This window comes from Esox lucius, chromosome 10 (assembly GCF_011004845.1).
Source record: "Esox lucius isolate fEsoLuc1 chromosome 10, fEsoLuc1.pri, whole genome shotgun sequence".
NCBI classification, from domain to species: domain Eukaryota; kingdom Metazoa; phylum Chordata; class Actinopteri; order Esociformes; family Esocidae; genus Esox; species Esox lucius.
This window is the reverse complement of record NC_047578.1, coordinates 208,625-234,001: the sequence shown is the minus strand read 5'-3', so window position 1 is coordinate 234,001 and position 25,377 is coordinate 208,625. Positions and strand designations below refer to the sequence as shown.

At 39.4% G+C, this 25,377-nt stretch overlaps 2 protein-coding genes across 8 annotated transcripts; one reads left to right on the top strand and one right to left on the bottom strand.

Moving 5' to 3' along the window:
• Positions 1-1,508: 1,508 nt before the first annotated feature.
• On the bottom strand, positions 1,509-7,543 carry fam210aa (family with sequence similarity 210 member Aa). Of its 2 annotated transcripts, none has more exons than XM_020050433.2 (4): positions 7,467-7,543; positions 3,744-4,091; positions 2,438-2,549; positions 1,509-2,225 (listed from the first exon to the last, which is right to left on the bottom strand). In XM_020050433.2, the coding sequence occupies exons 2-4, from the start codon at positions 4,064-4,066 to the stop codon at positions 1,926-1,928; spliced, it is 735 nt and encodes a 244-aa protein (XP_019905992.1). In that variant the 5' UTR covers positions 4,067-4,091; positions 7,467-7,543; the 3' UTR covers positions 1,509-1,925. The 2 variants fall into 2 exon arrangements, with proteins under 2 accessions (XP_019905992.1, XP_010902752.1); XM_010904450.3 differs by lacking the exon at positions 7,467-7,543 and adding an exon at positions 5,092-5,215.
• On the top strand, positions 6,886-23,560 carry rnmt (RNA (guanine-7-) methyltransferase). 6 transcript variants are annotated; one of them, XM_010904448.4, is made up of 11 exons: positions 6,886-7,024; positions 7,491-7,688; positions 7,805-7,931; positions 8,069-8,191; positions 8,821-8,936; positions 11,194-11,375; positions 14,082-14,246; positions 14,979-15,096; positions 16,134-16,235; positions 18,305-18,338; positions 20,199-23,560. In XM_010904448.4, exons 2-11 carry the CDS (start codon positions 7,512-7,514, stop codon positions 20,234-20,236), a joined length of 1,182 nt encoding a protein of 393 aa, XP_010902750.2. In that variant the 5' UTR covers positions 6,886-7,024; positions 7,491-7,511; the 3' UTR covers positions 20,237-23,560. The 6 variants fall into 6 exon arrangements, with proteins under 6 accessions (XP_010902750.2, XP_010902746.2, XP_010902747.2 ...); XM_010904444.4 differs by having other exon boundaries at positions 6,886-7,161; XM_010904445.4 differs by having other exon boundaries at positions 6,886-7,204.
• Positions 23,561-25,377: the final 1,817 nt, after the last annotated feature.

Here is a 25,377-nt window from a genome sequence, read left to right as displayed (position 1 = left end):
TCTATACCCTCTACGGGGTGTTGGAGGGTTCATGGGAGTTTGCCCAACCAATCCACATGTGTTTTGTGGATTTGGAGAAGGCATTCGACTGTGTCCCTCGCGGCATCTTGTGGAGGGTGCTTGGGGAATATGGGGTCCTGGGTCCTTTGCTAAGGGCTGTCAGGTCCCTGTACAACCGAAGCAGGAGCTTGGTCCGCATTGCTGGCAGTAAGTCAGATATGTTCCCAGTGCATGTTGGACTCCGGCAGGGCTGCCCTTTGTCACCGTTTCTGTTCGTAATTTTTATGGACAGAATTTCTAGGCGCAGCCAGGGGCCGGAGGGTGTCAGGTTTGGGGACCACACAATTTCATCTCTGCTCTTTGCAGATGATGTTGTCGTGTTGGCCCCTTCAAACCAGGACCTTCAGCATGCACTGGGACGGTTTGCAGCCGAGTGTGAAGCGGTGGGGATGAAAATCAGTACCTCCAAATCCGAGGCAGGTTGGTGGAGAGTGCCTGCCTCAAGTGGAGGTGTTTAAGTATCTAGGGGTCTTGTTCACGAGTGAGGGAAGGATGGAACGGGAGATTGACAGACGGATCGGTGCAGCTTCTGCAGTAATGCAGTTGATGTATCGGTCTGTCGTGGTGAAGAAAGAGCTGAGCCGCAAGGCGAAGCTCTCGATTTACCAGTCAATCTACGTTCCTACTCTCACCTATGGTCATGAGCTTTGGGTCCTCCGGAACGCCTTCCTGGGAAGGTGTTCCGGTCCTGTCCCACCGGGAGGAGACCCTGGGGAAGACCTAGGACAAGCTGGAGGGACTATGTCTCCCGGCTGGCATGGGAACGCCTCGGTGTCCCCCCCGGAAGAGCTGGAGGAAGTGTCTGGGGAGAGGGAAGTCTGGGCATCTCTGCTTAGACTGCTCCCCCCGCGACCTGGCCCCGGATGAAGCGGAAGAAGAGGAATGAATGAAAAACCATGGCATTACATTTTTTATAAAATATAGATATTACAAACATAATCCCATTTCTAAATCCATCCATCCATCCATCGTCTTCCGCTTATCCGGGGCGGGGCGCTTATCCGGGGCCGGGTCATTTCTAAATCCCATATTTAAAATGATAAAATATCATTATGTTGGTTCCTGATGGAAGTTGATGACCAAAAACATAAATAGCTGGACATCCCAACAGCACAACACAGAAATGACATGAACACACCTGCCAGCTTACTGGGACTGCTTGGTAGGACCAAATAAAAGACCTTCTGTTCACAATGTAACATCCATACAACACAAGTATTTTAGTGTTTTATTACAAGCAAAATAAAATAAATGAAGTCTTTCTACCACAACCATAACCAATGATAAACTTGCACATTCAGTGTACACAAATAACACTTCTATTTTAATTTATACTTTAAAAAAAAATCTACTGTCTATACTTGAATTTAAAGCATTACGGGAAGTTTTGCTCAAGGACAGGTTTGCCTGTTTTTGATGTGGCATAATGTAAACAGGCATACCCATTAAACAGTTTTCATTCTTTATTAAATAAAGGTAATGACAACAGAGCATCTGATTGGTCCTTGAAAAAAATTTGGTTTTCAATTTTTGTGGAACCTCACAGAGCCAAACCATTATCACCAACAATTAACCTTTCATCATAAACATTGCCCATCAAAAATAATGATGTCTTAATAATAATTTTTTTTCCTCATCTCTAAATCTAATGTAGCCATTATTTCAACAGGCCAGCAGCAAACTATTAGCTGTGGAGGGAGCCATGTTTTAACATTACAGGAAAGTGGTCAGAGACATGAAATGTGTCCAGCCATCTCCTTTAAGGGAGTGCAAATATGAACCTACTATATACAGTATATTAAATAAATGTAATATGACCATATACAATACATGTACTTTTAAATCCAATCCAGAAGTTAACTTTTCTATTCCTTCTTCTTTCTAAAATAAACTTTGTCTTTGGTCTCTTGCAGTTTCTCTGCCAACTTGTCCTTGTTTTCCCCCATCCTCCCTGACAGACGATCTCTGGTCTCCTCCATCTTCTCAGAGAGCCTGTCCTTTGTTTCTTCCATCTTCTCAGAGAGGCGTTCCCTGGTCTCCTCCATCTTGTCCTGTAGGTACTCTTTGACAGGAGGCGGGGTGGCCATGTGACCGTGTTTACGGAGGTACCTGATTGACAGGGAAGTTCCCCCTAATGTCACTGTGTACCTGGCTGGGGTGGCGATCTGATAATACAAAATGATTTGATTAGGGTTACCTAGGTGATTACGGTTACCCAGGTCAGTAAAATGTGAAAAACTGTGATGACTTAGCTCATAGCAGGTTTGATTTTATGGCTTTGTTTTCAATACAAAAATGCTTGCTAGAATTGCTACCGATTGCCAATCAACCAAAGAACAAATATGCAATAGTGAAATTAAATACTGTGCATCCATACCTTGTACATGGCATAAGCAGTCAGAGCATATCCACTCTGGGAATTCTCCAGCAGCTTCACAAGCTTCTCTGGGAAGCCAACGTACTCCAGAAACGGAACCACATTTACACCCCTTAAAGTATGGATAAAGACTTTGGTTCATTGCCTACGTCTGTCCGGAAAGACAATAATGAACATCATCTTAATCTGAGCATGAAGCAGTAAACTCATCACTGTTGATTAATTTGTTTAATCAGAATACTGTACTACTAAATGAGACAAGCCAGAATACTGTAGCTCAGAATGAGACAAACCAGAAGACTGTACTGCTAAATGAGACTAAACAGAATACTGTACTACTACATCAGACTAAACAGAATACTGTACTACTACATCAGACTAAACAGAATACTGTACTACTACATCAGACTAAACAGAATACTGTACTACTACATCAGACTAAACAGAATACTGTACTACTACATCAGACTAAACAGAATACTGTACATCTAAATAATTAGTGTCTCTGTCAGGTAGTGTCTCAGGATGACTGGACAGGGTGGGAAGGAAATCCAATGAATATTAATGCAAAAAGCCTTTGCTTTGCAAAGGCAGCCATATTTTGATATCATTTATTGAAACTTTGACCAGATAAGTTGCACTCTAATTGACAAAAAGATCAGAATTAAGCTGTCTGTGTAAACATTCCAAATGTGCTGCATGGCATAATGGCATAATAAAGGGCACTAAGCAGATAGATTGTTAGCATAGTAAAAGGTACTAAACTAACAGAATGTTAGCAAAGCAAAAGTTTTAAAACTGACAGAATGTTGGCATAGAGAAAGGTACTACACTTACAGAATGTTAGTATAGTGAAAGGTTCTACACTTACAGAATGTTAGTATAGTGAAAGGTTCTAAACTTACAGAATGTTAGTATAGTGAAAGGTTCTAAACATTCTGCATGGCAGCATAGAATGTTCTAATCGTATTGCATGGAAGTGTCATAGAATGCTCTAAACTAACAGCATAGGAGTTCAGTAGAAGCTTCAAAACTTACTGCATAACAGTAGAGTAGAAGTTTCTAAACTTACTGCATAACAGTAGAGTAGAAGTTTCTAAACTTACTGCATAACAGTAGAGTAGAAGATTCTAAACTTACTACATAACAGTAGAGTAGAAGTTTCTAAACTTACTGCATAACAGTGCAGTAGAAGTTCTAAACTTATTGCATAACAATTCAGTAGAAGTTCTAAACTTACTGCATAACAGTGCAGTAGAAGTTCTAAACTTACTGCATAACAGTGCAGTAGAAGTTCTAAACTTACTTCATGGCAGCATAGTAGAAGGTTCCAAACCACATGGAGGAGGTGAGCAGGTGGACAGGGATCATGACCTTCCCGTATTGCTTCAGGGTCCTGCGGAACCTCTGAACCAGGCCAACAGACCGGTCCCCCAGGATATCAGCAGGGTCCCCCTGGCCTGGGTCAGCCGGGCTCTGGTTCTGGCCCTCACCAGTTGGCTTATGTGGAGCTGCGGTCCACAATGCTCCTGAGGTACTGACCCAGCGCGGGCTGAGGCTTGGACCCAAGAGCATGGAGCGCAGGGCATCAGCCTGCCGCAGGGTTCTCTGGTTAAACAGATGCTGCATCTTGTTCCTGATTCTAGTCCTCCCACTTCAGCATAATAACACAAACCAAACACAGACTATTAGAGACTTTTTCAGACATACAACGCAGCTACAGTTACTGTACCTTTTAGACAATTTAAAAAAGTGGCAAATCAGAAGTAGCTGCCATGCATCTGAGGTGGCTGTACCCTTTTAGACAAGATTTCTGCTCAGGCATAGAATGTTCAGTATTGTTTCCCTGACAACTATAAACCTTGTGGATTGATGTGCTATGTTTTATTTTATTCCGTTTGGTTAATATGGTAGCAATATGTATTTGATTGTAAAAAATAAATCATAGTCTACTTTTTTTTAGAAGAGAGTGGTCCGCACCAAGGAAGCTGGCAGGTAGGCTGCGCTAATTCAGCTCGATATTATTTGATTGACAGTTGACTGGTCGCCTAATAATGGACTTTCGTCTCGCTGCAGAGACTGCATTACAGACTATGGACATTTTAAAATCCGTAGTGTACCCTTACAGCTATAAAACTATTCCGTAATCGTAGAGTTTCCCAAGAGCCACTGTCCGTATGTCGGAAAGGATAGAAATGTGATCACAAATTATTGCAGTAATCACTACATGATTGATGTCCCAATGCAATTGCTGTAAAATTTGCTGCAAAACACACTAATATACAATATTACAATCACTGCAGTACTGGAGTTACCCTAATTAAATACCGGATCAGTACAGCTGACCTAGTTGATGAAAAGCGTTAGGTCCACAACCATCACACTCGGCTAGCTAGGTATTTAACTAAAGTGCACCGGTTGCAACACAAGATAAAAGTAAAAAATGAATTAGTCGTGAAATAAGATTACGAATAGTTAAGCATTTTCAAATTAGTTGGTCAGTGTTTAACGTTAGAAACATAACACAAACACCATTGCTAGTTAGTCAGTTATCGTTAGACGGATAGTTGTTATTTTAACGCTATATACATCGGACAAAGTAAATAACGACACAAAATGTAATCCAAATGTATAATATATTCAAAGGAACGTACTTGACAATCCGACATGGTATTTCGTAATTTAAGGCCAGTTAAAGTTTACATGTATGTCCCTTCTGTCATTCAGCTGAATATCCTACAATGTCGCATAAATATTACGTCATGTAATCCCCAGGAGTCGTGGGAATGTAGTGTAGACGAAAATGTAAATTTGTCAAAACTGCCCCAAGGTTTATCCCCTCCACAATCGAGTTCTCGTTTTAATTGACTCTCTAAAAATAATTAATAAGTATCACCTCTATAAAATATTATAATATGCTATTTATTCATTTTAATCTACTTATTGTGTATGTTGTTTTTTTTTTGACGTGGTACCTAGCTCTTGTTCTATTGCCTGATTTTGTGAATCTATGTTGTCATGTTTATGCAAATTCTAAAAATCAATCAATCAATAAATTAAGAGACCACTTCTAATTATTCTTAAATCTGCATCTCTACATGTATGGCAGACATTCCATTCCAATGTCTGTTAAATTTCAATACAGGCACAACTCATTTTACTTAATTAGCCAAACTGGGCTCTCTAATGGAACCCAACATGGGAGGTGTCTTCTGCTAGAGATTAACCGGAATTAACACATTAGAAACATCAAATTCAGCATTATAAGGTAGCCTAGAATTTACTTCTGAAATGTCACTTTATTTGTATTGTTTTCAATCTAATCAGCCTCCATATGATTAAAAGCTATATTTACTTTGTGTTGAAGACCTCCTTTTATCTGTTCAGTGCTGAATGATAAGTTAGTATTAACTTGTAAAATTTACATTGAAGTTATTATTCAGAGCTAATTCCAGTAGTATGTTCACAAAACCAGGCTAAAATATTTTTTGTACTTTAATGATGTTTACAGGATTGGCTAAAAGGCCAGAATTTGTAGAATGCAGAGGGGTGGACCACAGCCGGGAAGATCAGCAGATATGATGTAATAAAGAATATATGCTGTTTTTCTGATGGAGAAAAACAGCAAGTTCTGAATTAGGAGCATTTTTTATGTTCAAGCAAAGCTGTGAAACACTCTATTGTTTGGATTTTTTAACAGTTCCAGCTATTTGGTGAATAAATAAAATCCTGGAAGGTGGTAGAGCCTAGAAGGGTTACAGGACATGATGATAGAGGGCAACTACAGTAAATTAAGGTGGTTAAATTTCAGAAAGTTTGGTGTTTTAAAGACAAGCACATTAATGCTGCATCTATAACTTGGTGCCAATAGTTCACTGGTTCTGAAAAGGCAGACTGAAAATTGTTAGAAATACCATAAAAACACACTGCATGATCTATTCAATGTTAAGTTTTGTTTTTTGCCAAGCAAGTTGTACTAAGGTAGGAAATGTTACATAAATGTATATAATTTGTCTCGTCAGTTATGCTATTAACAATGAACAGTTAATGTTGCTCACAGCTTTTTCATTTTATTGAATTGGAATATAATAAAAATGATAAAACTCAAGGTATTTTATTTTTGTGAAATGTTAATTGTTATCTAGTTATTGAATTAAGTGTGCAGAAGACGTATGATTAACCTGCATTTCAGACAAATTACAAAACCTGTTGTCCTGCAATGATTAAACTCATTAAATTACTTTCGTAGACCGTCAGTGAGGTGTCATTGCTGGGCTAGAACAATATTGCATATTGGTCTCTTAGCACATCATTTGGAAATATTTAGATCTTCTTTAGTGTCGGAACAGTGTAGAATTTCCAGCAGGGATATTTTCAGATTTAAAGGCCGAAAATCGACATAAGGGGTTGTGTTTGCTCGACTACGCCTGGTTGGTAAAACACTAAATATTCCGGTACAGTAGGTGGCGGCATGTACAATAAAACGACTTTACGCCGACATAATATTATGGAAGAAGAAGCAGAAGGGGGAAAAAAGTACAAGAAGAAAAGTGGGAACCAGTTCGTCGGTGGGACGTCTGTTGTTATGTGAATGTTTATATAGTTAATGCTGTTCATTAGTCTGCAGTGTAGTTTGGTCTATACATACGATTGTCACCATCCGAAACAATTTCCATTGAAGCGTTCCACCGTGCTAGCTAACTGTATGCTAACTTGTATGATGTGTGCGTTTCGTTTGTCCATGTGATAGCTATGCAACTTAATGAGGTAGTACATGTAAGCTAAACCATGGCCAGGAACGTGCAATGTGAAATATTTAGGTTTACTTTATAGCTACTAACTAAGCACACGGAAAACTTTTTCCCCAGCATTTCCCCGTCTCATGAGAGAAAAGGCTCAAATCGCTTTAACGATTAGCTTGCTACAGTAACTGTCTTGAAACCCAGTTAAAACAATACATTTCACACTCAGAAATCTGCTGCTTAAGTTTATAATACTGCTTTTGATTATATACATTAAATGTACTCACGTTAATTGTTTTTCTTTTGAAAAGGTGAATTACTAAACAGCAGAGATGGCCGAGATTGACCAGGTTGTGGATCTGTCCGAGGCAGAGGGGGGGAATGGACAACTGCCATCTAGGGAATTCAGAGAAGGAGCCAGAGAGGGTGGCTCTAGCAGTGTAGGACAGAAGGCTACCACTAAAAGGAAGCATGAGGAGGAGGAAGACTGTTCTCCATCCAAGAAACTGGTATGGAATGGATGGAGTATAAATGAGAAATGTATACAAATCAAACTTTGCGTAATGATAATGACATTTATAGTAATTCATAAAACCTCCCATCACCTCTTCCTTCTATGTAACAGCGTGGTCACGGAGAAAAGGTGGCCACTCACTACAACAGTCTCCAGGAGACAGGCCTCGCAGCCAGAAGTCAAAGCAGAATATTCTACATGAGAAACTTCAACAACTGGCTGAAAAGTGTTCTAATAGGTGGGATTTTAATCTACATAAATACGTATCTGATAGCTGCAGTGGATCCCTCAGAGCAATGATAATGTTTTTAATTCATGACCAAATGATTAGAGCTTTATAGTCTAGTTGTTTGATGCCTTGATCCCTGCCCTCAGGGGAGATCCTGGACAAAGTGAGGCAGGGCCACAGAGAGCTGAGTGTTCTGGACCTGGGATGTGGGAAAGGAGGAGACCTTCTCAAATGGAAGAAAGGACACATTAGCCGGCTGGTCTGTGCAGGTAGGTACAGGATAAGAATTTGCATGTTCCACAGTCACATTTTCACCATTATTTCTGTTGTTAAAATAACATTGATTACCATCTTAGTTAATGTTGTAGTAGCTATCATTACTGCCCTCTGCAGTGTTTTATTTAGCTTCCCTTCAGTGGCGCTGGCACACCGCCCCTGAATCTATTCTGCCGTGTCAAAATCCTGCCGTTGCAGATCTTTCTGCCCTCTTGCTGGATTACAGCTAACTGCTATTACGGAAAAACGTTTGACGTTTGGCTCTAACGTTACTAGCTGTTATTGAATGTCGCAATTTGCGTCTCAACTCCGCGCCTTCCACTGTCTCTTAGTAATATTTCTGTTTTTGATTGAAAAACACGATGCCCAGGGCTTTCCTCCCTGGTTGGGAGTAAGGGTGAATGAGAGGGAGTGGCTCAGCCAATCGCAAGTAGAGCATTTGATATCAGGACAGGAATTCACACTACCGTTTGATTCATCATGAAATGTGAGGAAAAAATAAATGTTGAATGTTGCACTGATACAAACAATTAAAACCATTTGGTCCCAATCTGAAGCTCTGTTTACATTGTCTTCTTGATAAACAACATGTCTGCTGTCTACGTTGTTGTCTTGTTGACAGATATAGCAGCTGTGTCAGTGGAGCAGTGCCAGGGACGCTATGAGGACATGAAGAAAAGAGGTCATCATAACGAGCGCATCTTCTCTGCAGAGTTCATCACAGCAGACTGCAGCAAGGTACAAACTACATTATCCCTCTAACCCCCTAGCCCTACACATCCTTTAAACATCATTATCCCTAAGCCCTTAGCCCTACACACCCTTTAAACAGCATTATCCCTCTAACCCCCTAGCCCTACACACCCTTTAAACAGCATTATCCCTCTAACCCCCTAGCCCTACACACCCTTTAAACAGCATTATCCCTCTAACCTCCTAGCCCTACACACCTTTTAAACAGCATTATCCCTATCAACATTGCATTTTGTTCTGAATAAAAAAAGTTTTTAGGTCTTTCAAATTATGAATTGTTCAACTTTTAAAAATGTGTATTTTTTCATATTCAGGTGATCAGTTGATTATTTTCCATACCTTGTCAATGGTGTTTTTGGCACATGGCACAATTAATCTTACTGGAACTTAGATTAGATTATTTAGATTAGATTCAACTTGTTGTCATTGTACAAGTTATCATTGAACAAGTACAGTATAAGGAAATGCAGTTTGTGTCTAACCAGAAGTGCTAATAGAGGTGGGCAAGCAAGCAAGCAAGCAACAATTCATATACAGAAGCAATTCAATGTGCGTTACAAAGAAAATAAAAATATACAAATTCAATAGAGTAAAAAAAGTCAGATTGTTATAATTCTCTAACCACCCTCCAGGGGGACTCTCCACCCCAGTATCTTAATCCTTGCACTCCAGCGCTAGGTTGAACCCGTCAGTCCCTTCGTGAAATAATCTCGACATCAATGTCTAAACAGCAGCACGAGAACTTGCATTATCCGTCATCAACATTTACACAGAGGTTATCCCTCTAATAGCACCAGAACTTGCGTCACAGAAAAATAATTTAACGATTAGTAAGACAGAAAAATAGAATAAAAATGAAATAAAATCGTAAGAAAACATAGAATAAACAAATAGAAATAGAATAAAAACAAAATAAAAACATAGAAGCAATTCAGTGTGCTTTACAAAGAAAAAGAGAAATATAAAATCATCTATTCTGTAACTGACTGGAAGCCAGTGCAAAGATTTAAGAACCGGAGTGATGTGCTCTGTTCTCTTGGTCCTGGATAGCATTCTGAATGAGCTGCAGCTGTTTTGCAGTCTTTTTGGGGAGTCCAGTTAAGAGGTCATTACAGTAGTCAACCCTACTAAAGATAAAAGCATAGATGAGCTTCTCTTGGGTCTTTTTGGGACACCATGCACTTGATTCTGGCTGTATTTTTAAGATGATAGATGCTGTTTTGGTGACTGCTTTGATGTGACTTTTGAACGTGAGGTCTATCAGAACACCAAGATTATGCACTTGGTCCCTGGTTTTTAGGGCCTGAGAATCCAGCTCCTCACTAATACTAGTTGTCTTATTTTTGTTGCCAAACACAATCTCAATTTTAGTTCATCCAGGTATTTATGTGCTCTATACAGTGACACAGAGTCTATTGAGCTGTTGTCATACGGTTCAAGAGCCATATACAGTGCCTTGCGAAAGTATTTGGCCCCCTTGAACTTTTCAACCTTTTCCCACATTTCAGGCTTAAAACATAAATATATAAAACTGTAATTTTTTGTGAAGAATCAACAACAAGTGGGACACAATCATGAAGTGGAATGAAATTTATTGGATATTTCAAACCTTTTTAACACTGAGGTGGACACACGCTCCACCTCAGTACCATCGATGAGAACTGGGGTGTGACTGCAGCCTTTAGATTTCCTGTAATCCACAATGAGCTCCTTGGTTTTCTTTACATTAAGGGCCAGGTTGTTGTCAGCACAGCACACCTCCAGGCACTTGACCACCTCCCTGTAGGCTGACTTGTCAATGTCGCTGTTGAGGTGAGGCCTACCACCGTGGTGTGGTCTGCGAACTTGACGATGGTGTTGGGACTGTGTACAGAAACGCAGTTCTGGGTGAAGAGGGAGTACAGGAGGGGGCTCAGCACGCAGCCTTGTGGAACACCAGTGTTCAGTATCAGGGTGGAGGAGGTGAAGTTGTCTAACCTGACAGCCTGGAGTCCAGACTCGAGTTTAGTCCAGAGTGAGGGGCTGATCCCTAGGTCATGGAGTTTACCAGCCTAGAATAAATGTACCCCCCCCAATGAATTTAGTTCATTTTTAAACACTTCATTTTGTCATCTGTAACAAGTGCTGATCTGCTTTGTCAAGCAGCTCCAAATACAGTTGAATTGTTCTGCGGGAGGTTTTCCCTGATTTAGCTTTTTTTAGACGGGTTTTCGCAAAGTTCTTATCTCTTTCATCACCTCAGGAGCTGCTGACTGACAAGTTGAAGGATCCAGAGATGATGTTTGATGTGACCAGCTGTCAGTTTGTGTACCACTACTCCTTTGAGACGCAGGAGCAGGCTAACCTGATGTTGAGGAACGCCTGTGAAAGGCTTCGACCTGGAGGATTCTTCATTGGCACTACACCCGATGCTTACGAACTGGTGTAAGTAAGGTTGTCAATACAGATGCTTATGAACTGGTGTAAGTAAGGTTGTCCATGCAGAGTTTTTTTTTTTGTGTAGCCTAATGAGATGATTTTAGATGACTAAATGTATTTAAACAGTTTTGTTTTTCAGCGTCTTTGGATCCTTGAAAAGCGCTATATAAATATATTGCATTATTATTATTATTATTATTATTATTATTATTAGGGGCCTCCGGTTTTATTTGATATTGGGCCTGGCAAGGACAGTGGGGTCCCTTAGGTGTAAGCCAGGGTCGGAGTCTTTGCTGAAATCAATATTGATTTTACAGCCAATAATAAAATAGTTTTTTCTGAACAAATGCAGTGCACTTGTTTTCACACAGTGGAAACAGGACACAGAGCATTCCAATCTCTTTCACAAATACAAGTAACACCTCTGAAAGTACAAGTCATGCAATACTCTCAAGGTTTACATACAGTCAGAGCAGGTCTGATATACCACTCTGGGGGATTACATATATCAGATACCTTTTTTGAAGCTACACAACTTCTCCCTCATACAATGGGGAGAACAAAATGTTAAATTTTAGGAGGAGATGAGGTCCTGGTCCACACCTGCGGATTACCTGGTTTGGGGGGCCCGTTGCTATCCCTGTCCTTGTCCACCTGGTCATACTTCTGACCTAGTCTAAAATCAAATAGACTCTGGATTTAGCCCAGAGAAATGTATTTATTATTCCAATTGGACTCTTTTAATATCTCACCTGGCGCAGCCAGAAGAGGACTGGTCACCCCTCAGAGACTGGGTCCTCTCTAGGTTTCTTCCTAAAATTCGACCTTCTTAGGGAGTTTTTCCTAGCCACTGAAATTCAACACTACTGTTGTTTGCTCCTTGGGGTTTAAGGCCGGGTGTCTCTGTAAACCACTTTGTGACAACTGCTGTTGTAAAAAGGGCTTTATAAATAAATTGATACATTTGATTGAACAAGTATTTGATACACTGCCGATTTTGCAGGTTTTCCCACTTACAAAGCATGTATATTTATCATAGGTACTCTTCAACTGTGAGTGAAGGAATCTAAAACAAAAATCCAGAAAATCACATTGTATGATTTTTAAGTAATTAATTAGCATTTTATTGCATGACATAAGTATTTGATACATCAGAAAAGCAGAACTTAATATGTGGTACAGAAACCTTTGTTTGCAATTACGGAGATCATACGTTTTCTGTAGTTCTTGACCAGGTTTGCACACACTGCAGCAGGGATTTTGGCCCACTCCTCCATACAGAGCTTCTCCAGATCCTTGAGGTTTTGGGCCTTTCGCTGGGCAATACAGACTTTCAGCTCCCTCCCAAGATTTTCCATTAGGTTCAGGTCTGGAGACTGGCTAGGCCACTCCAGGACCTTGAGATGCTTCTTATGGATCCACTCCTTAGTTGCCCTGGCTGTGTGTTTCGGGTTGTTGTCATGCTGGAAGATCCAGCCACGACCCATCTTCAATGCTCTTACTGAGGGAGAGCATTGAAGATCCATTTGCAGAAAAGCCTCCACAAAGAATGATGTTTCCACCTCCATGCTTCACGGTTGGGATGGTGTTCTTGGGGTTGTACTCATCCTTCTTCTTCCTCCAAACACGGTGAGTGGAGTCTAGACCAAAAAGCTTTATTTTTGTCTCATCAGCCCACATGACCTTCTCCCATTCCTCCTCTGGATCATCCAGATGGTCATTGACGGGCCTGGACATGCACTGGCTTGAGCAGGGGGACCTTGCGTGCGCTGCAGGATTTTAATCCATGACGGCGTAGTGTGTTACTAATGGTTTTCTTTGAGACTGGTCCCAGCTCTCTTCAGGTCATTGACCAGGTCCTGCCATGTAGTTCTGAGCTGATCCCTCACCTTCCTCATGATCAGTGGAACCCCAGACCTAGGGATATTGACCGTCATCTTGAACTTCTTCCATTTTCTAATAATTGCACCAACAGTTGTTGCCTTCTCACCAAGCAGCTTGCCTATTGTCCTGTAGCCCATCCCAGCCTTGTGCAGGTCTACAATTTTATCCCTGATGTCCTTACATAGCTCTCTGGTCTTGGCCATTGTGGAGAGGTTGGAGTCTGAGTGTGTGGACAGGTGTCTTTTATACAGGTAACGAGTTCAAACAGGTGCAGTTAATACAGGTAATGAGTGGAGAACAGGAGGGCTTCTTTAGAAAAAAACTTAACAGGTCTGTCCGAGACGGAATTCTTACTGGTTGGTAGGTGATCAAATACTTATGTCATGCAATAAAAGGCAAATTAATTATTTAAAAATCATACAATTCTGGATTTTTGTTTTAGATTCCGTCTCTCACAGTTGAAGTGTACCTATGATAAAAATTACAGACCTCTACATGCTTTGTAAGTAGGAAACCCTGCCGATTTTGCAGGTTATCAAATACTTGTATGTGCATGTCACTATAACAAAATGTATACTGTTCAATGCATGGCAGTTGTATGCATACTTTAATCTGGGGGGGACCTCGACCCATGGAATGACTATACTCCCAGTGACTTGATCAAATGATATGAGGTTACACCCTGTGACTTGATCAAATGATATGAGGTTACACCCTGTGACTTGATCAAATGATATGAGGTTACTGCCAGTGATGTTTAAAATGTTGCTGTCTGTAGCATAATACAGTGGTTCCTGCCTTCTGGTCTGATGTTGGGCTCATTTCCAGGAAACGCCTGGAAGCTTCTGAATCCAAGTCTTTTGGTAACGAGGTGTTCAGTGTGACATTCCAGAAGAAGGGGGACTACCCTCTATTCGGCTGCCAGTATGACTTCAACCTGGAGGGGGTTGTCAACGTTCCGGAGTTCCTGGTTTATTTTCCCTTGTTTGAAGAGTAAGTAATCTCTTCTCTGTTATCTGTGTGCTGTTTTTGTTGACTGAATAGACCTGCTTTGGCAATAACAAAGGCAGTGTCAGGATAATATGAATCTGGACATTTAGAACTAATAATGTTTTGCAAAGTGACTTTCTGCATTCGAGTTGACTACCTCATGAAGCTTGTTGTGAGAATGCCTAGTGTTCAAAGCTATCTTCACAGCAAAGGGTGGCTAATTTGAAGAATTGAAAATATAAATGTCTTTTGATTTGTTTGCTTACTACGTGGTTCCATGTGTTATTTCATAGTTTTGATGTCTTCACTATTATTCTAAAATGTGAATAATAATGAAACTAAAGAAATACCCTTGAATGAGTAGGTGTCCAAAATTTTGGCTGGTGCTGTGTGTGTGTGCAGGTGTGTAAATGACACCATTTCTTTACAATTGGCTGTTTATTCTGCCAGAAATGTAATTCTGCCAGAAACCCAATCCAGATTACTCTTACCCAGCTCTGTAACATTGCTTGCCCAGCTCTATAACAATTCCTGCTTTTTTGTCCCAATCAGTATTAAAAACAACCAGGAGATGGGGCACAAGGCATTATATGATGTCATTGACAGAAGTCTGGTATAACCAAATGGCTATATTGCTTTTTAGTTCAGATGTAATATGCTTGTGTTATTATCCCTCAGTTTTGCCTTCTAAATGTACTATATTTACAGAGGGACAAATGTGTTCTATATTGACAGGATGGCCAAGAAGTACAACATGCGTCTGGTGTTTAAGAAGACATTCTCAGAGTTCTTTGAGGAGCACATAAAAAATGACCAACACAAGATGCTAATGCAGAGGATGCAGGCGCTGGAGGTTTGGATCAATATCAGTAATTTCATTTACTTGGTCACTGTTTCATTACACTAATAATCCATATCTATCGAGTTTTAGGTGATTAAGAGTGGCCTTTTTTTATTATATTGGATTGCAGATAATTTCATAATTGATTAATCTGTCAAATCATTATCAATGCTGTCTTTAAAACATCTTGAAATTGTAAGTTAGAAAATACATAGAAAACATGTGCAAGGTTTGATGAAGTGCATTTACATTACTAGGGCTGTTGTACTCTACAGTTTGAAAGGTGCAAACATTTTTTATTCTTCTAGAAACTCCCCCATGCAGGAATACATGGGCTCCTGTGGGCCACATCTGCACAAGACGGATTGTAGTCCACTTCATGTTAATTGCATCGATCCCATCTGGTGTTCGCTGTGACACTGTGTCTTTCCATTTATTCCAATCTTTTAACCCTCATTAGCTCTTGCTATAGACCAGTAATAGTAGTATTTCCACATTAGTACTAGCTATAGACCAGTAAATCTATTATTTTCTTGTTAGCACTAGCTATAGTCCAGAAAATGTAGTCTTTTCTCGTTAGCACTAAGTATGGATTCCCTCAGCTAGCCCACAGTACAGTTAATTGATGTGGCATTGTTTGTGCCTGTCTTGTCATATAATTTAACTAGAGACCATGGTTAGTTATGTAATCCGGATTACATTTGACAAAATAGCTAAACTTCAATGCAAACACCAGCCTTTTATTTAAATGGGATACTTTTTATGGTGCTATGAAACAAACCATGTTTTAATGCAGTTCTGTGGCTTGAGACATAAGGAATAAAATCAGTCTTTAGATTGCTCCCTCTGAATACCTCCACTAGCCTGGCGCACCATCCTTCCCCTCCTTCCTCAGCGTTGTCAGCCAACCCAGTAACCAAGGAAACGCATCTCTGTAGTACAGACTCTGTTCTGTCTGCTCATCGTGACTCATTGCAACCTGGCTAAATAGAAGTTATAACCTAGAAAGGTTTTTTCTTGGTTAAGTCTGTGCTTGTTTTGTTTGCTAGTCCTACCCAACCGACGACAGGAACCAGTCATCATCCATCAGCCTGGAGGAGTATGAACACGCCAAGAGACGAGCTGAAAACTCAAATGTTAGACTGCCGCTGGTAACAGACATTCTGTCATATTGACAATTTTAACACCATGCCTTGAATAGAGATTGACACTGACTCTGGAAAACTTTTTTAAAGGGGCCATCTAGGATCGGCGAACATGTTGTAGGTTTTTAAAACAAATTATATAGATATAGACCCATGGTTCTGGAAATGAATGCCTGGCACGATTAGTTTAATTGTTGTACCCCATCAAAACCCAAAATACACTCACCTAAAGGATTATTAAGAACACCTGTTCAATTTCTCATTAATGCAATTAACTAATCAACCAATCACATGGCAGTTGCTTCAGTGCATTTAGGGGTGTGGTCCTGGTCAAGACAATCTCCTGAACTCTAAACTGAATGTCAGAATGGGAAAGAAAGGTGATTTAAGCAATTTTGAGCGTGGCATGGTTTTTGGGATAGGGTTAGGGTTTACAAAGAATGGTGTGAAAAGGGAAAAACATCCAGTATGCGGCAGTCCTGTGGGCGAAAATGCCTTGTTGATGCTAGAGGTCAGAGGAGAATGGGCCGACTGATTCAAGCTGATAGAAGAGCAACTTTGACTGAAATAACCGCTTGTTACAACCGAGGTATGCAGCAAAGCATTTGTGAAGCCACAACACGCACAACCTTGAGGTGGATGGGCTACAACAGCAGAAGACCCCACCGGGTACCACTCATCTCCACTACAAATAGGGAAAAGAGGCTACAATTTGCACGAGCTCACCAAAATTGGACAGTTGAAGAATGTTGCCTGTTCTGATGAGTCTCGATTTCTGTTGAGACATTCAGATGGTAGAGTCAGAATTTGGCGTAAACAGAATGAGAACATGAATCCATCATGCCTTGTTACCACTGTGCTAGCTGGTGGTGGTGGTGTAATGGTGTGGGGGATGTTTTCTTGGCACACTTTAGGGCCCTTAGTGCCAATTGGGCATCGTTTAAATGCCACGGCCTACCTGAACATTGTTTCTGACCATGTCCATCCCTTTATGACCACCATGTACCCATCCTCTGATGGCTACTTCCAGCAGGATAATGCACCATGTCACAAAGCTCGAATCATTTCAAATTGGTTTCTTGAACATGACAATGAGTTCACTGCACTGAAATGGCCCCACCAGTCACCAGATCTCAACCCAATAGAGCACCTTTGGGATGTGGTGGAACGGGAGCTTTGTGCCCTGGATGTGCATCCCACAAATCTCCATCAACTGCAAGATGCTATCCTATCAATATGGGCCAATATTTCTAAAGAATGCTTTCAGCACCTTGTTGAATCAATGCCACGTAGAATTAAGGCAGTTCTGAAGGCGAAAGGGGGTCAAACACAGTATTAGTATGGTGTTCCTAATAATCCTTTAGGTGAGTGTATAGCACAAAAAATCTCAAAGGTAAATTTTTTGTGTTGAAGAATCATCAAGACTGTTGTTCTGGTCGATTTTCCATTTATGAGGTTTATTTGATAGTCCAGTTGCCTACACAAGTCGTAGAGTACAGTGGTTGGAAACACCATAATATATGCTGAAGAACATCTCCATGTCTTTGCGTTCTATATGTTATTGCAAAATAATTTTTGTTGATATTACGATCATAAATGTGTACCTTTAAAACAGTGTACCTTCTTTTCCTTGGTCTCAGAACCCAATCCACACGCTACAGGCCTCGTGTCTCTACACCTCAAATTTAACAGGTTCTGTTTAAGTGGCCATGGCTAGTTCGGTTCCTAGGGCCGGGGCCAGTTCGGTTCCTCTGGCTGGTTCTGGTTGCTGAAAAAAAAGGTTCTAAATGAAGTGTCACTGTAAAGTGATTCTTTGGTTTTCATGGAGGGTACGTCTTTCATCCATAGAGCCGTACTTTGTTATCCAGCTCCAACCCTAAGGTCTTAACCAAAACAAACACCTGACATTTTATTTGAACTGCAGATTGCCCCTTTCAAAAAGTTTTCTGTGGAATACTTGGACCAAATACATGGACCAAAGGAGAGCCTTTATTGAAACATTTATCATACAAATATACCTTACCTTGTGTGACCAAAGCATTGTGACCAAATATTATTGCCTTTCTGTTTCTCAGGGAACTTTAAGCAGGTCTGAGTGGGAGGCCGCAAGTACGTACCATGTTTATTTTCTCTTTAACCATTTAGTAAAATGTTTCTAAGCTGCTTTGTAAACAGCTTCTTATAAGCGTTCATTATTTCCGTATATACAGTTGCACTTGCTCTATATATATATACACTTGCTGATTTGGGTTAGGGTTAGGGTGGCCTAAATACAGTGATTATGTCACACTGTAATGTGTTGGAGGTGTTGACAGTGTGGACTAAAAACAGTAGTTATGTCACACTGTAATGTGTTGAAGGTGTTGACAGTAAGTGTGGACTAAATATAGTTATGTCACACTGTAATGTGTTGGTGTGGACAATGTGGACTAAAAACAGTAGTTATGTCACACTAATGTGTTGAAGGTGTTGACAGTGTGGACTAAATATAGTAGTTATGTCAGACTGTAATGTGTTGAAGGTGTTGACAGTGGACTAAATATAGTAGTTATGTCACTGTAATGTGTTGAAGGTGTTTGACAGTGTGGACTAAATATAGTAGTTATGTCACTAATGTGTTGAAGGTGTTGACAGTGTGGACTAAATATAGTAGTTATGTCACTGTAATGTGTTGACAGTGTGGACTAAAAACAGTAGTTACGTCACACTGTAATGTGTTGAAGGTGTTGACAGTAAGTGTGGACTAAATATAGTTATGTCACACTGTAATGTGTTGGTGTGGACAATGTGGACTAAAAACAGTAGTTATGTCACACTAATGTGTTGACAGTAATTGTGGACTAAATATAGTAGTTATGTCACACTAATGTGTTGACAGTGTGGCCTAATTACGGTTGTTATGTCACACTGTAATGTGTTGAAGGTGTTGACAGTAAGTGTGGACTAAGTATAGTAGTTATGTCAGACTGTAATGTGTTGGAGGTGTTGACAGTGTGGACTAAAAACAGTAGTTATGTCACACTGTAATGTGTTGAAGGTGTTGACAGTAAGTGTGGACTAAATATAGTTATGTCACACTGTAATGTGTTGGTGTGGACAATGTGGACTAAAAACAGTAGTTATGTCACACTAATGTGTTGAAGGTGTTGACAGTGTGGACTAAATATAGTAGTTATGTCAGACTGTAATGTGTTGAAGGTGTTGACAGTGGACTAAATATAGTAGTTATGTCACTGTAATGTGTTGAAGGTGTTTGACAGTGTGGACTAAATATAGTAGTTATGTCACTAATGTGTTGAAGGTGTTGACAGTGTGGACTAAATATAGTAGTTATGTCACTGTAATGTGTTGACAGTGTGGACTAAAAACAGTAGTTACGTCACACTGTAATGTGTTGAAGGTGTTGACAGTAAGTGTGGACTAAATATAGTTATGTCACACTGTAATGTGTTGGTGTGGACAATGTGGACTAAAAACAGTAGTTATGTCACACTAATGTGTTGACAGTAATTGTGGACTAAATATAGTAGTTATGTCACACTAATGTGTTGACAGTGTGGCCTAATTACGGTTGTTATGTCACACTGTAATGTGTTGAAGGTGTTGACAGTAAGTGTGGACTAAGTATAGTAGTTATGTCAGACTGTAATGTGTTGAAGGTGTTGACAGTGTGGACTAAATATAGTAGTTATGTCAGACTGTAATGTGTTGACAGTGTGGACTAATTACGGTAGTTATGTCACACTGTAACGTGTTGAAGATGTTTTCAGTAATGGCTGGAGCTTTGAGAGATTCAACCAGACATTGTGGTGGTGGTACCGCTATATCCTGGGATGTTTCTAAAACAAATCTCAACCACAGAATAATTTCTGCTGTTGTGATATTTTAATTATTTAATTAATCAAACCTAATCTACTCAAAACTCTGTCTCTGTGTCTCTCTGTCTCTCTGTGTCTCTCATTCTGTCAGGTATATATCTGGTGTTTGCTTTTGAGAAAATGTCCTAAATATCTGAAGATCAACCCCGGATGTCCCTTCCCAGCTTTGCAGGTCAACCCTGAAATGCCACAATATTTAACTCTGGGAATGGGTGAATGTTTTCAAAAGCCTTGCTGTCTTGTTTGCACTGCAGCATAACAAAAAAAAGTGAAAAGGTATTTTTATAGATGTAATAGTTGTGATTTTTGTTGTTTTCATTTAAAAAAATTCTGTGAAGCTAGTAGATTTGAGCCTTGGTTTTATCTGACAGATATTTCTCTGAATGTATTGTAGTAGGCTAGATATCTTTTGAATGTGTTGTCCATCTGCATCTAGACCATTACCTCACCAAATCATCTCGGTTCACGGAACAATTGTATTCTACCATAAATTCTAAAATGTATTTTGCTCAGGGCGGTTCAATAGTTTTGTCCATGACTACAAATAATAGTTAAATGCAATATCTATTGAGCTAGCTTTTTACTTCAGGATTGGAGGTAATCTGTGTCTGTGCCCTTTACGGAACCTTTTTATTAAATGTAGCAGAACTGACATGAATTGTTCCAATACATTTTTCCTCTCCGGAGTACATCCAGCATCTTGCTTATAACAGGAAGCTTTCACTACTAGCTACAAAACATCTTTACAGTGTATTGAAACTAGCTCACAGCCTGAACGCTATTGGTATTCATGTCCTGAAAGGAACTGTGAGCTGTTTTCCATCAGTTAATATAGACGGAGTCAGAGGGTTTTCAGAGATATTTCACAAATAGGGGTACTGGGGAGGAGGCTGTAACGGATTGCAGGAATCAACAGTATTTGCCAAAAGGGAATTACAGCCCGTACATAGACTTATACCTAAAAGTGCATCAGAATTTACCTTGCGCTTAACACTACCTCTGTGACTTTGGGAAACTGGTTTTGGGTAACAATGACTTGTTTACATTATTTTGTTTGAGATGGAGAACTGGAAACAATATTTTTGCTAAACCAGTAAGCTCTGATTCCTTACCACGGCCAGTAATAGACCACCAAATCACCTCAGATTCACGCACCAATGAAAAAGTACACCCCTGACAAGTTCTTTATTATTTTCTTCACTTTTGACACATTGATATTTGAGCTAAATGCCAACCCTAACCCATTGATAAAAGTAATCCAATTAAACAAATCCCATCTTTTTAAACTTTGCAACCATTAATGGAATTATTTTCCATTTTGGATTCCATATTGTACCAGAGAATTCTTGAGAAGAATGAGGATGATGCTGAACCGAACATGGATCTTGCAGCAGGGCAATGATCCGAAACACAAGCAAAGTTACAGCAGAATGAAGGGTGATAGAATGGCAGAGTCAAACCCAGAGCTCAGTCTTATCGAAATGCGACTTGAAGCATACCCCGCATGCAAGAAAGCCCTTGAGCAGGACGTATTCGTCCTGTAGAGTGGCCAGGATTTCCTCCCAGTCGATGTAAGAAACTGAAAAAGAAGAAAATTGACATATGGAAATGTACTTATTTGCACCGAAGGGTTTCGAACACCTGCTATTGAAACTACAGGTGTACATATTTTTTGTGCACTGTGAAATTGTATTTCTTGAATTTTCATCTCATAAAGTATGATCTTTCATTGGCTTTTGTTAAATTCGGTTACCCATTACAATAATTATATAAAACTAAAGAGGTGCATTTCCTGAATAAAATGTGTTGCTTGCTAGCTGTTTAAAAAAATTATTTATGGTTCACAATATTGTTTACCTATCGAAAGGTTTGGAGTCTGTATTTTTTAAGGTTCACAGGATACTGTTGGTGTGGATTATTAGCATACATGACATAGTTAATTGTTACCAATGACAGCTCTTGTGTCTGTAGCTCAAATGGTTCAGAATATACAGCCTAATAGTTAATTAATTCTAATTACGCTAACTAGCATATATAATATCAATAAATGTTTCATCTTGTGAACTGGGGAAAGCCTAAACTGCTGAAATTAAGTTGGTTTTGTGTCTGTAGCTCGAATGATTCAGGAGATACAGCCTAATAATTTATTTATGCTAATTAGCATATGTGAAATTGATAACCGTTTCCTAATTTGCAGTGGGGATAGCAAAAACGTGTGAAACAAAGTTGGTTTCGTGTCTCTAGTATGGACGGTTCAAAAGATACAGCCTAATAGTTAATGCTAAATACACTAATCGGCATATGTAAAGATACAGCCTAGTAGTTCATTAATGCTAATTACGCTAATTAGCATCTGTAAAATCCGTAGACATTTCATCATATGAATTGTGGATACCCTAAATCTGTGAAACTAAACCTTTTGAATACAGCCCAATAGTTAATTAAAGCTGATTAGCGTATGTACAGAGACAGCCTAGTAGTTAATTAACGCTAATTATAGTTTTTAAAATCAGCAAACATTTCATCATATTAACTGGGGCTAGCCTAAACGTGTGAAGCAAAGTTGGTTTTGTGTAATGAATGGTTCAAGAGTTCTTCTTAGTTATATCCTTACAATGTTAATTAGCAATTTAACTGTCAATTGTTCATAAACATGTCATAGAATTCTTATATATGCAACTCAGTTTGAGCCAGACTGAAAGTTTTGGTGTTGGTTTGGACTTGATCGCTTAAACGATGTAGGAGGAGAGTGTCTAGAATATTTTACTTTTTTAACATTCAAGTCTATGAACATTTTCTTTCCCCCTTTGAAATACATTGGTGGCTCATTTAAATATTTATATAGTTTCAGAAGTATAAAAGCTATCAAAAAGATCTTTGAGCAACTTGAGTTAGAGCATTTGGAACTTGAGAGTTTGTTTCATGTTTATAACTTTTACTCTTTAGGCTCTAGAGGTGGAGGAATAATGAAAAGAAAATAATGAAAAGAAAAAGAGGTATGGGAGAAATCTATAGAAGTGCTTTGCCTTTGGCCAGCACTCTAATGACATCTTACAAGGCGGTGTACTTTTTTATGACTTTATATTTTGGCACATACTAGTAAATTGGTGTGTATTTACATGGTACTGTATGTAATGTAAACATCAAAATGATGTAGTAAAATACTCTGAGGTGACCTAAGATGACCTTTGCCCTTCCCGACCTCAACATTCCTATGCAGTCCCTTTTCCCATGTTTAGTCTGGTTGTCTGCACTGGCAGAATGGTGGCTGGGACACAGTGCTGCTCCTGGGTACCTTGGGTGTTTTCTCCAGTCTTGTCCAGGACATTACGGTCTCTGACATGTTTTTAATTATGCAAACTGATATTTCTATTTTTATATTCTTGCAATGATTCATGTGTTCCTGTTATTGCTTCATTTCAGTTGCATAAAATCTGCCATCAGTTCTTCTGATCATGTGCTGTCTGTATTTTTTTAAATTATTGATACAAAATATTCTGGTTTAACTGGATTGCTCTTAATGCCACCATGACATATAAACATCTCACCATGAAAGCTTCAACCTACCTCATCTATACAACACTGGCTTCAACCAACCTCCTGTCATCTATACAAACACTGGGCTTCAACCAACTCCTCATGTCGTATATACAGCGCTGGCATCTTGTGATCTTAGGTTACGTGTCGGTATGTATGGCTTGACCAAATCAGGGAGGTAAGTAGGAGCAAGTCCATGTAGCACATTGTAGCACATTGTAGGTTAACAACAGGACTTTAAAATCAGACCAAGCCTTAACAGGTAGCCAGTGTAAAGAGGCTAACACCGAACTAATGTGGTCAAATCTTTTCATTCTAGTTAAGATTCTAGCAGGTCTGTTTAGGACTAATTGAAGTTTGTCTTATCTGAGTTACCGGAGAGAAGAGCATTACAATAATCTAATCTTGAAGGTGCAAAAGCATCGATTAGTGTTTCTGCACCCTGATTATTTGATAGTTGATAGTAAAAAGCTGCTCTTGAAATTTATTTGTTAATCGAAAGAGATCTCGGTAATGCCAAGGTTTCTCTAATTTTTTTGGGATGTAACCATGCCACCATCATACTTGTTTCTTTGATCCTAAACAAGCATTTCTTTTTTTTCTGTTTAGGAGCAGAACATTTTCTGTCATCCATTTCCTTATATCTAATACATGCTTCCAGAGTAGGTAATTTTATGAATTGTTTCATTGGAATGCACAACTGTGTGTCATCTGCATAGCAGTGAAAATTGACATTGTGATTCCGGAAGACGTCACCCAGAGGCTGCATATACAGTGAGAATGAAAGGTCCCAAGACCGAGCCCTGAGGGACACCAAATTGAATGTTTGATTTGTCAGAGCACATATGAACTGATATCTTTCTGATAAATAGGATCAAAACCAAGCAAAACATGTCCATGTTGTCCAACATGGGTTTCCAATCTAACAAAAAAAGGGGGAGTGGTCAGGAATGTCAAAACCATCAATAAGATCAAGAAGCACTAGGATGGATCAGTGGCTTCGTTAGGCCTGGGCATCTAGGGCTCTTTTATAAATAGTCTCAGATATAAAAAAATATATATAAAAAAAGTAGCCTCTGATCTGTTCATCTGTAATTCATGTGTTAAATAGTTAATCTGTAATTCATGTGTTAAATGATTCTGGCGACTTTGGATATACGATAATTTTTGTAAATAATTATACTTTGAGCAATATAACAAGTGCAGCTAAAGAGTTGATGTGTAGTTGACAATGTGTAAGTGGAGGCAGCTAACATGGATGTAAAAAATGTCTGACCCATTTTCTTCCGCCCATTTTTTCTACACTGGAGGGGCCTCAGCCCCGAATGTATTGTGATCCTAGCAACGCCTCTGGGATATATGCATGACCTTTGTCTGCTGCAATTAAAAATGTATTGTCCACTTTCACAGGAGTCTCTGTACTATGAGGGGATCTGAAACCGAACTTGAGCATTTCAAAAATGTTATTTGTCTTTAAGGCTTTGGATATTTATCTGTGTACAGTATATCAAACTTAATCATCCTGTATGTTTATCAGTGTGCAGTATATCAACCCCAACCATACTGTATATCGGTGTTCAGTATATCTTCCCCAGACGTAGTATGTTTTTGTGGATATCTTGGTGTATTAAAGTGTTTTGGTTATATTTCTACTGTAGCCTATTTATTAAATATAGTAAAACAAAGTTGAACTTCTAGAAAGAAACCTCTTGGAGGGTGTTGATGTCACTGTC

Excerpts from the sequence above, each read along its gene's own strand:
- fam210aa (XM_020050433.2), bottom strand. The coding sequence starts at position 4,066 with ATGCAGCATCTGTTTAACCAGAGAACCCTGCGGCAGGCTGATGCCCTG. Across the intron at positions 2,550-3,743 it reads TTCTACTATGCTGCCATGAA|GGGTGTAAATGTGGTTCCGT; the intron begins GTAAGTTTAGAA and ends CCATACTTTAAG. Across the intron at positions 2,226-2,437 it reads CTGCTTATGCCATGTACAAG|ATCGCCACCCCAGCCAGGTA; the intron begins GTATGGATGCAC and ends TTGTATTATCAG.
- rnmt (XM_010904448.4), top strand. The coding sequence starts at position 7,512 with ATGGCCGAGATTGACCAGGTTGTGGATCTGTCCGAGGCAGAGGGGGGG. Across the intron at positions 8,192-8,820 it reads TAGCCGGCTGGTCTGTGCAG|ATATAGCAGCTGTGTCAGTG; the intron begins GTAGGTACAGGA and ends TCTTGTTGACAG. Across the intron at positions 16,236-18,304 it reads CAAATGTTAGACTGCCGCTG|GGAACTTTAAGCAGGTCTGA; the intron begins GTAACAGACATT and ends TCTGTTTCTCAG.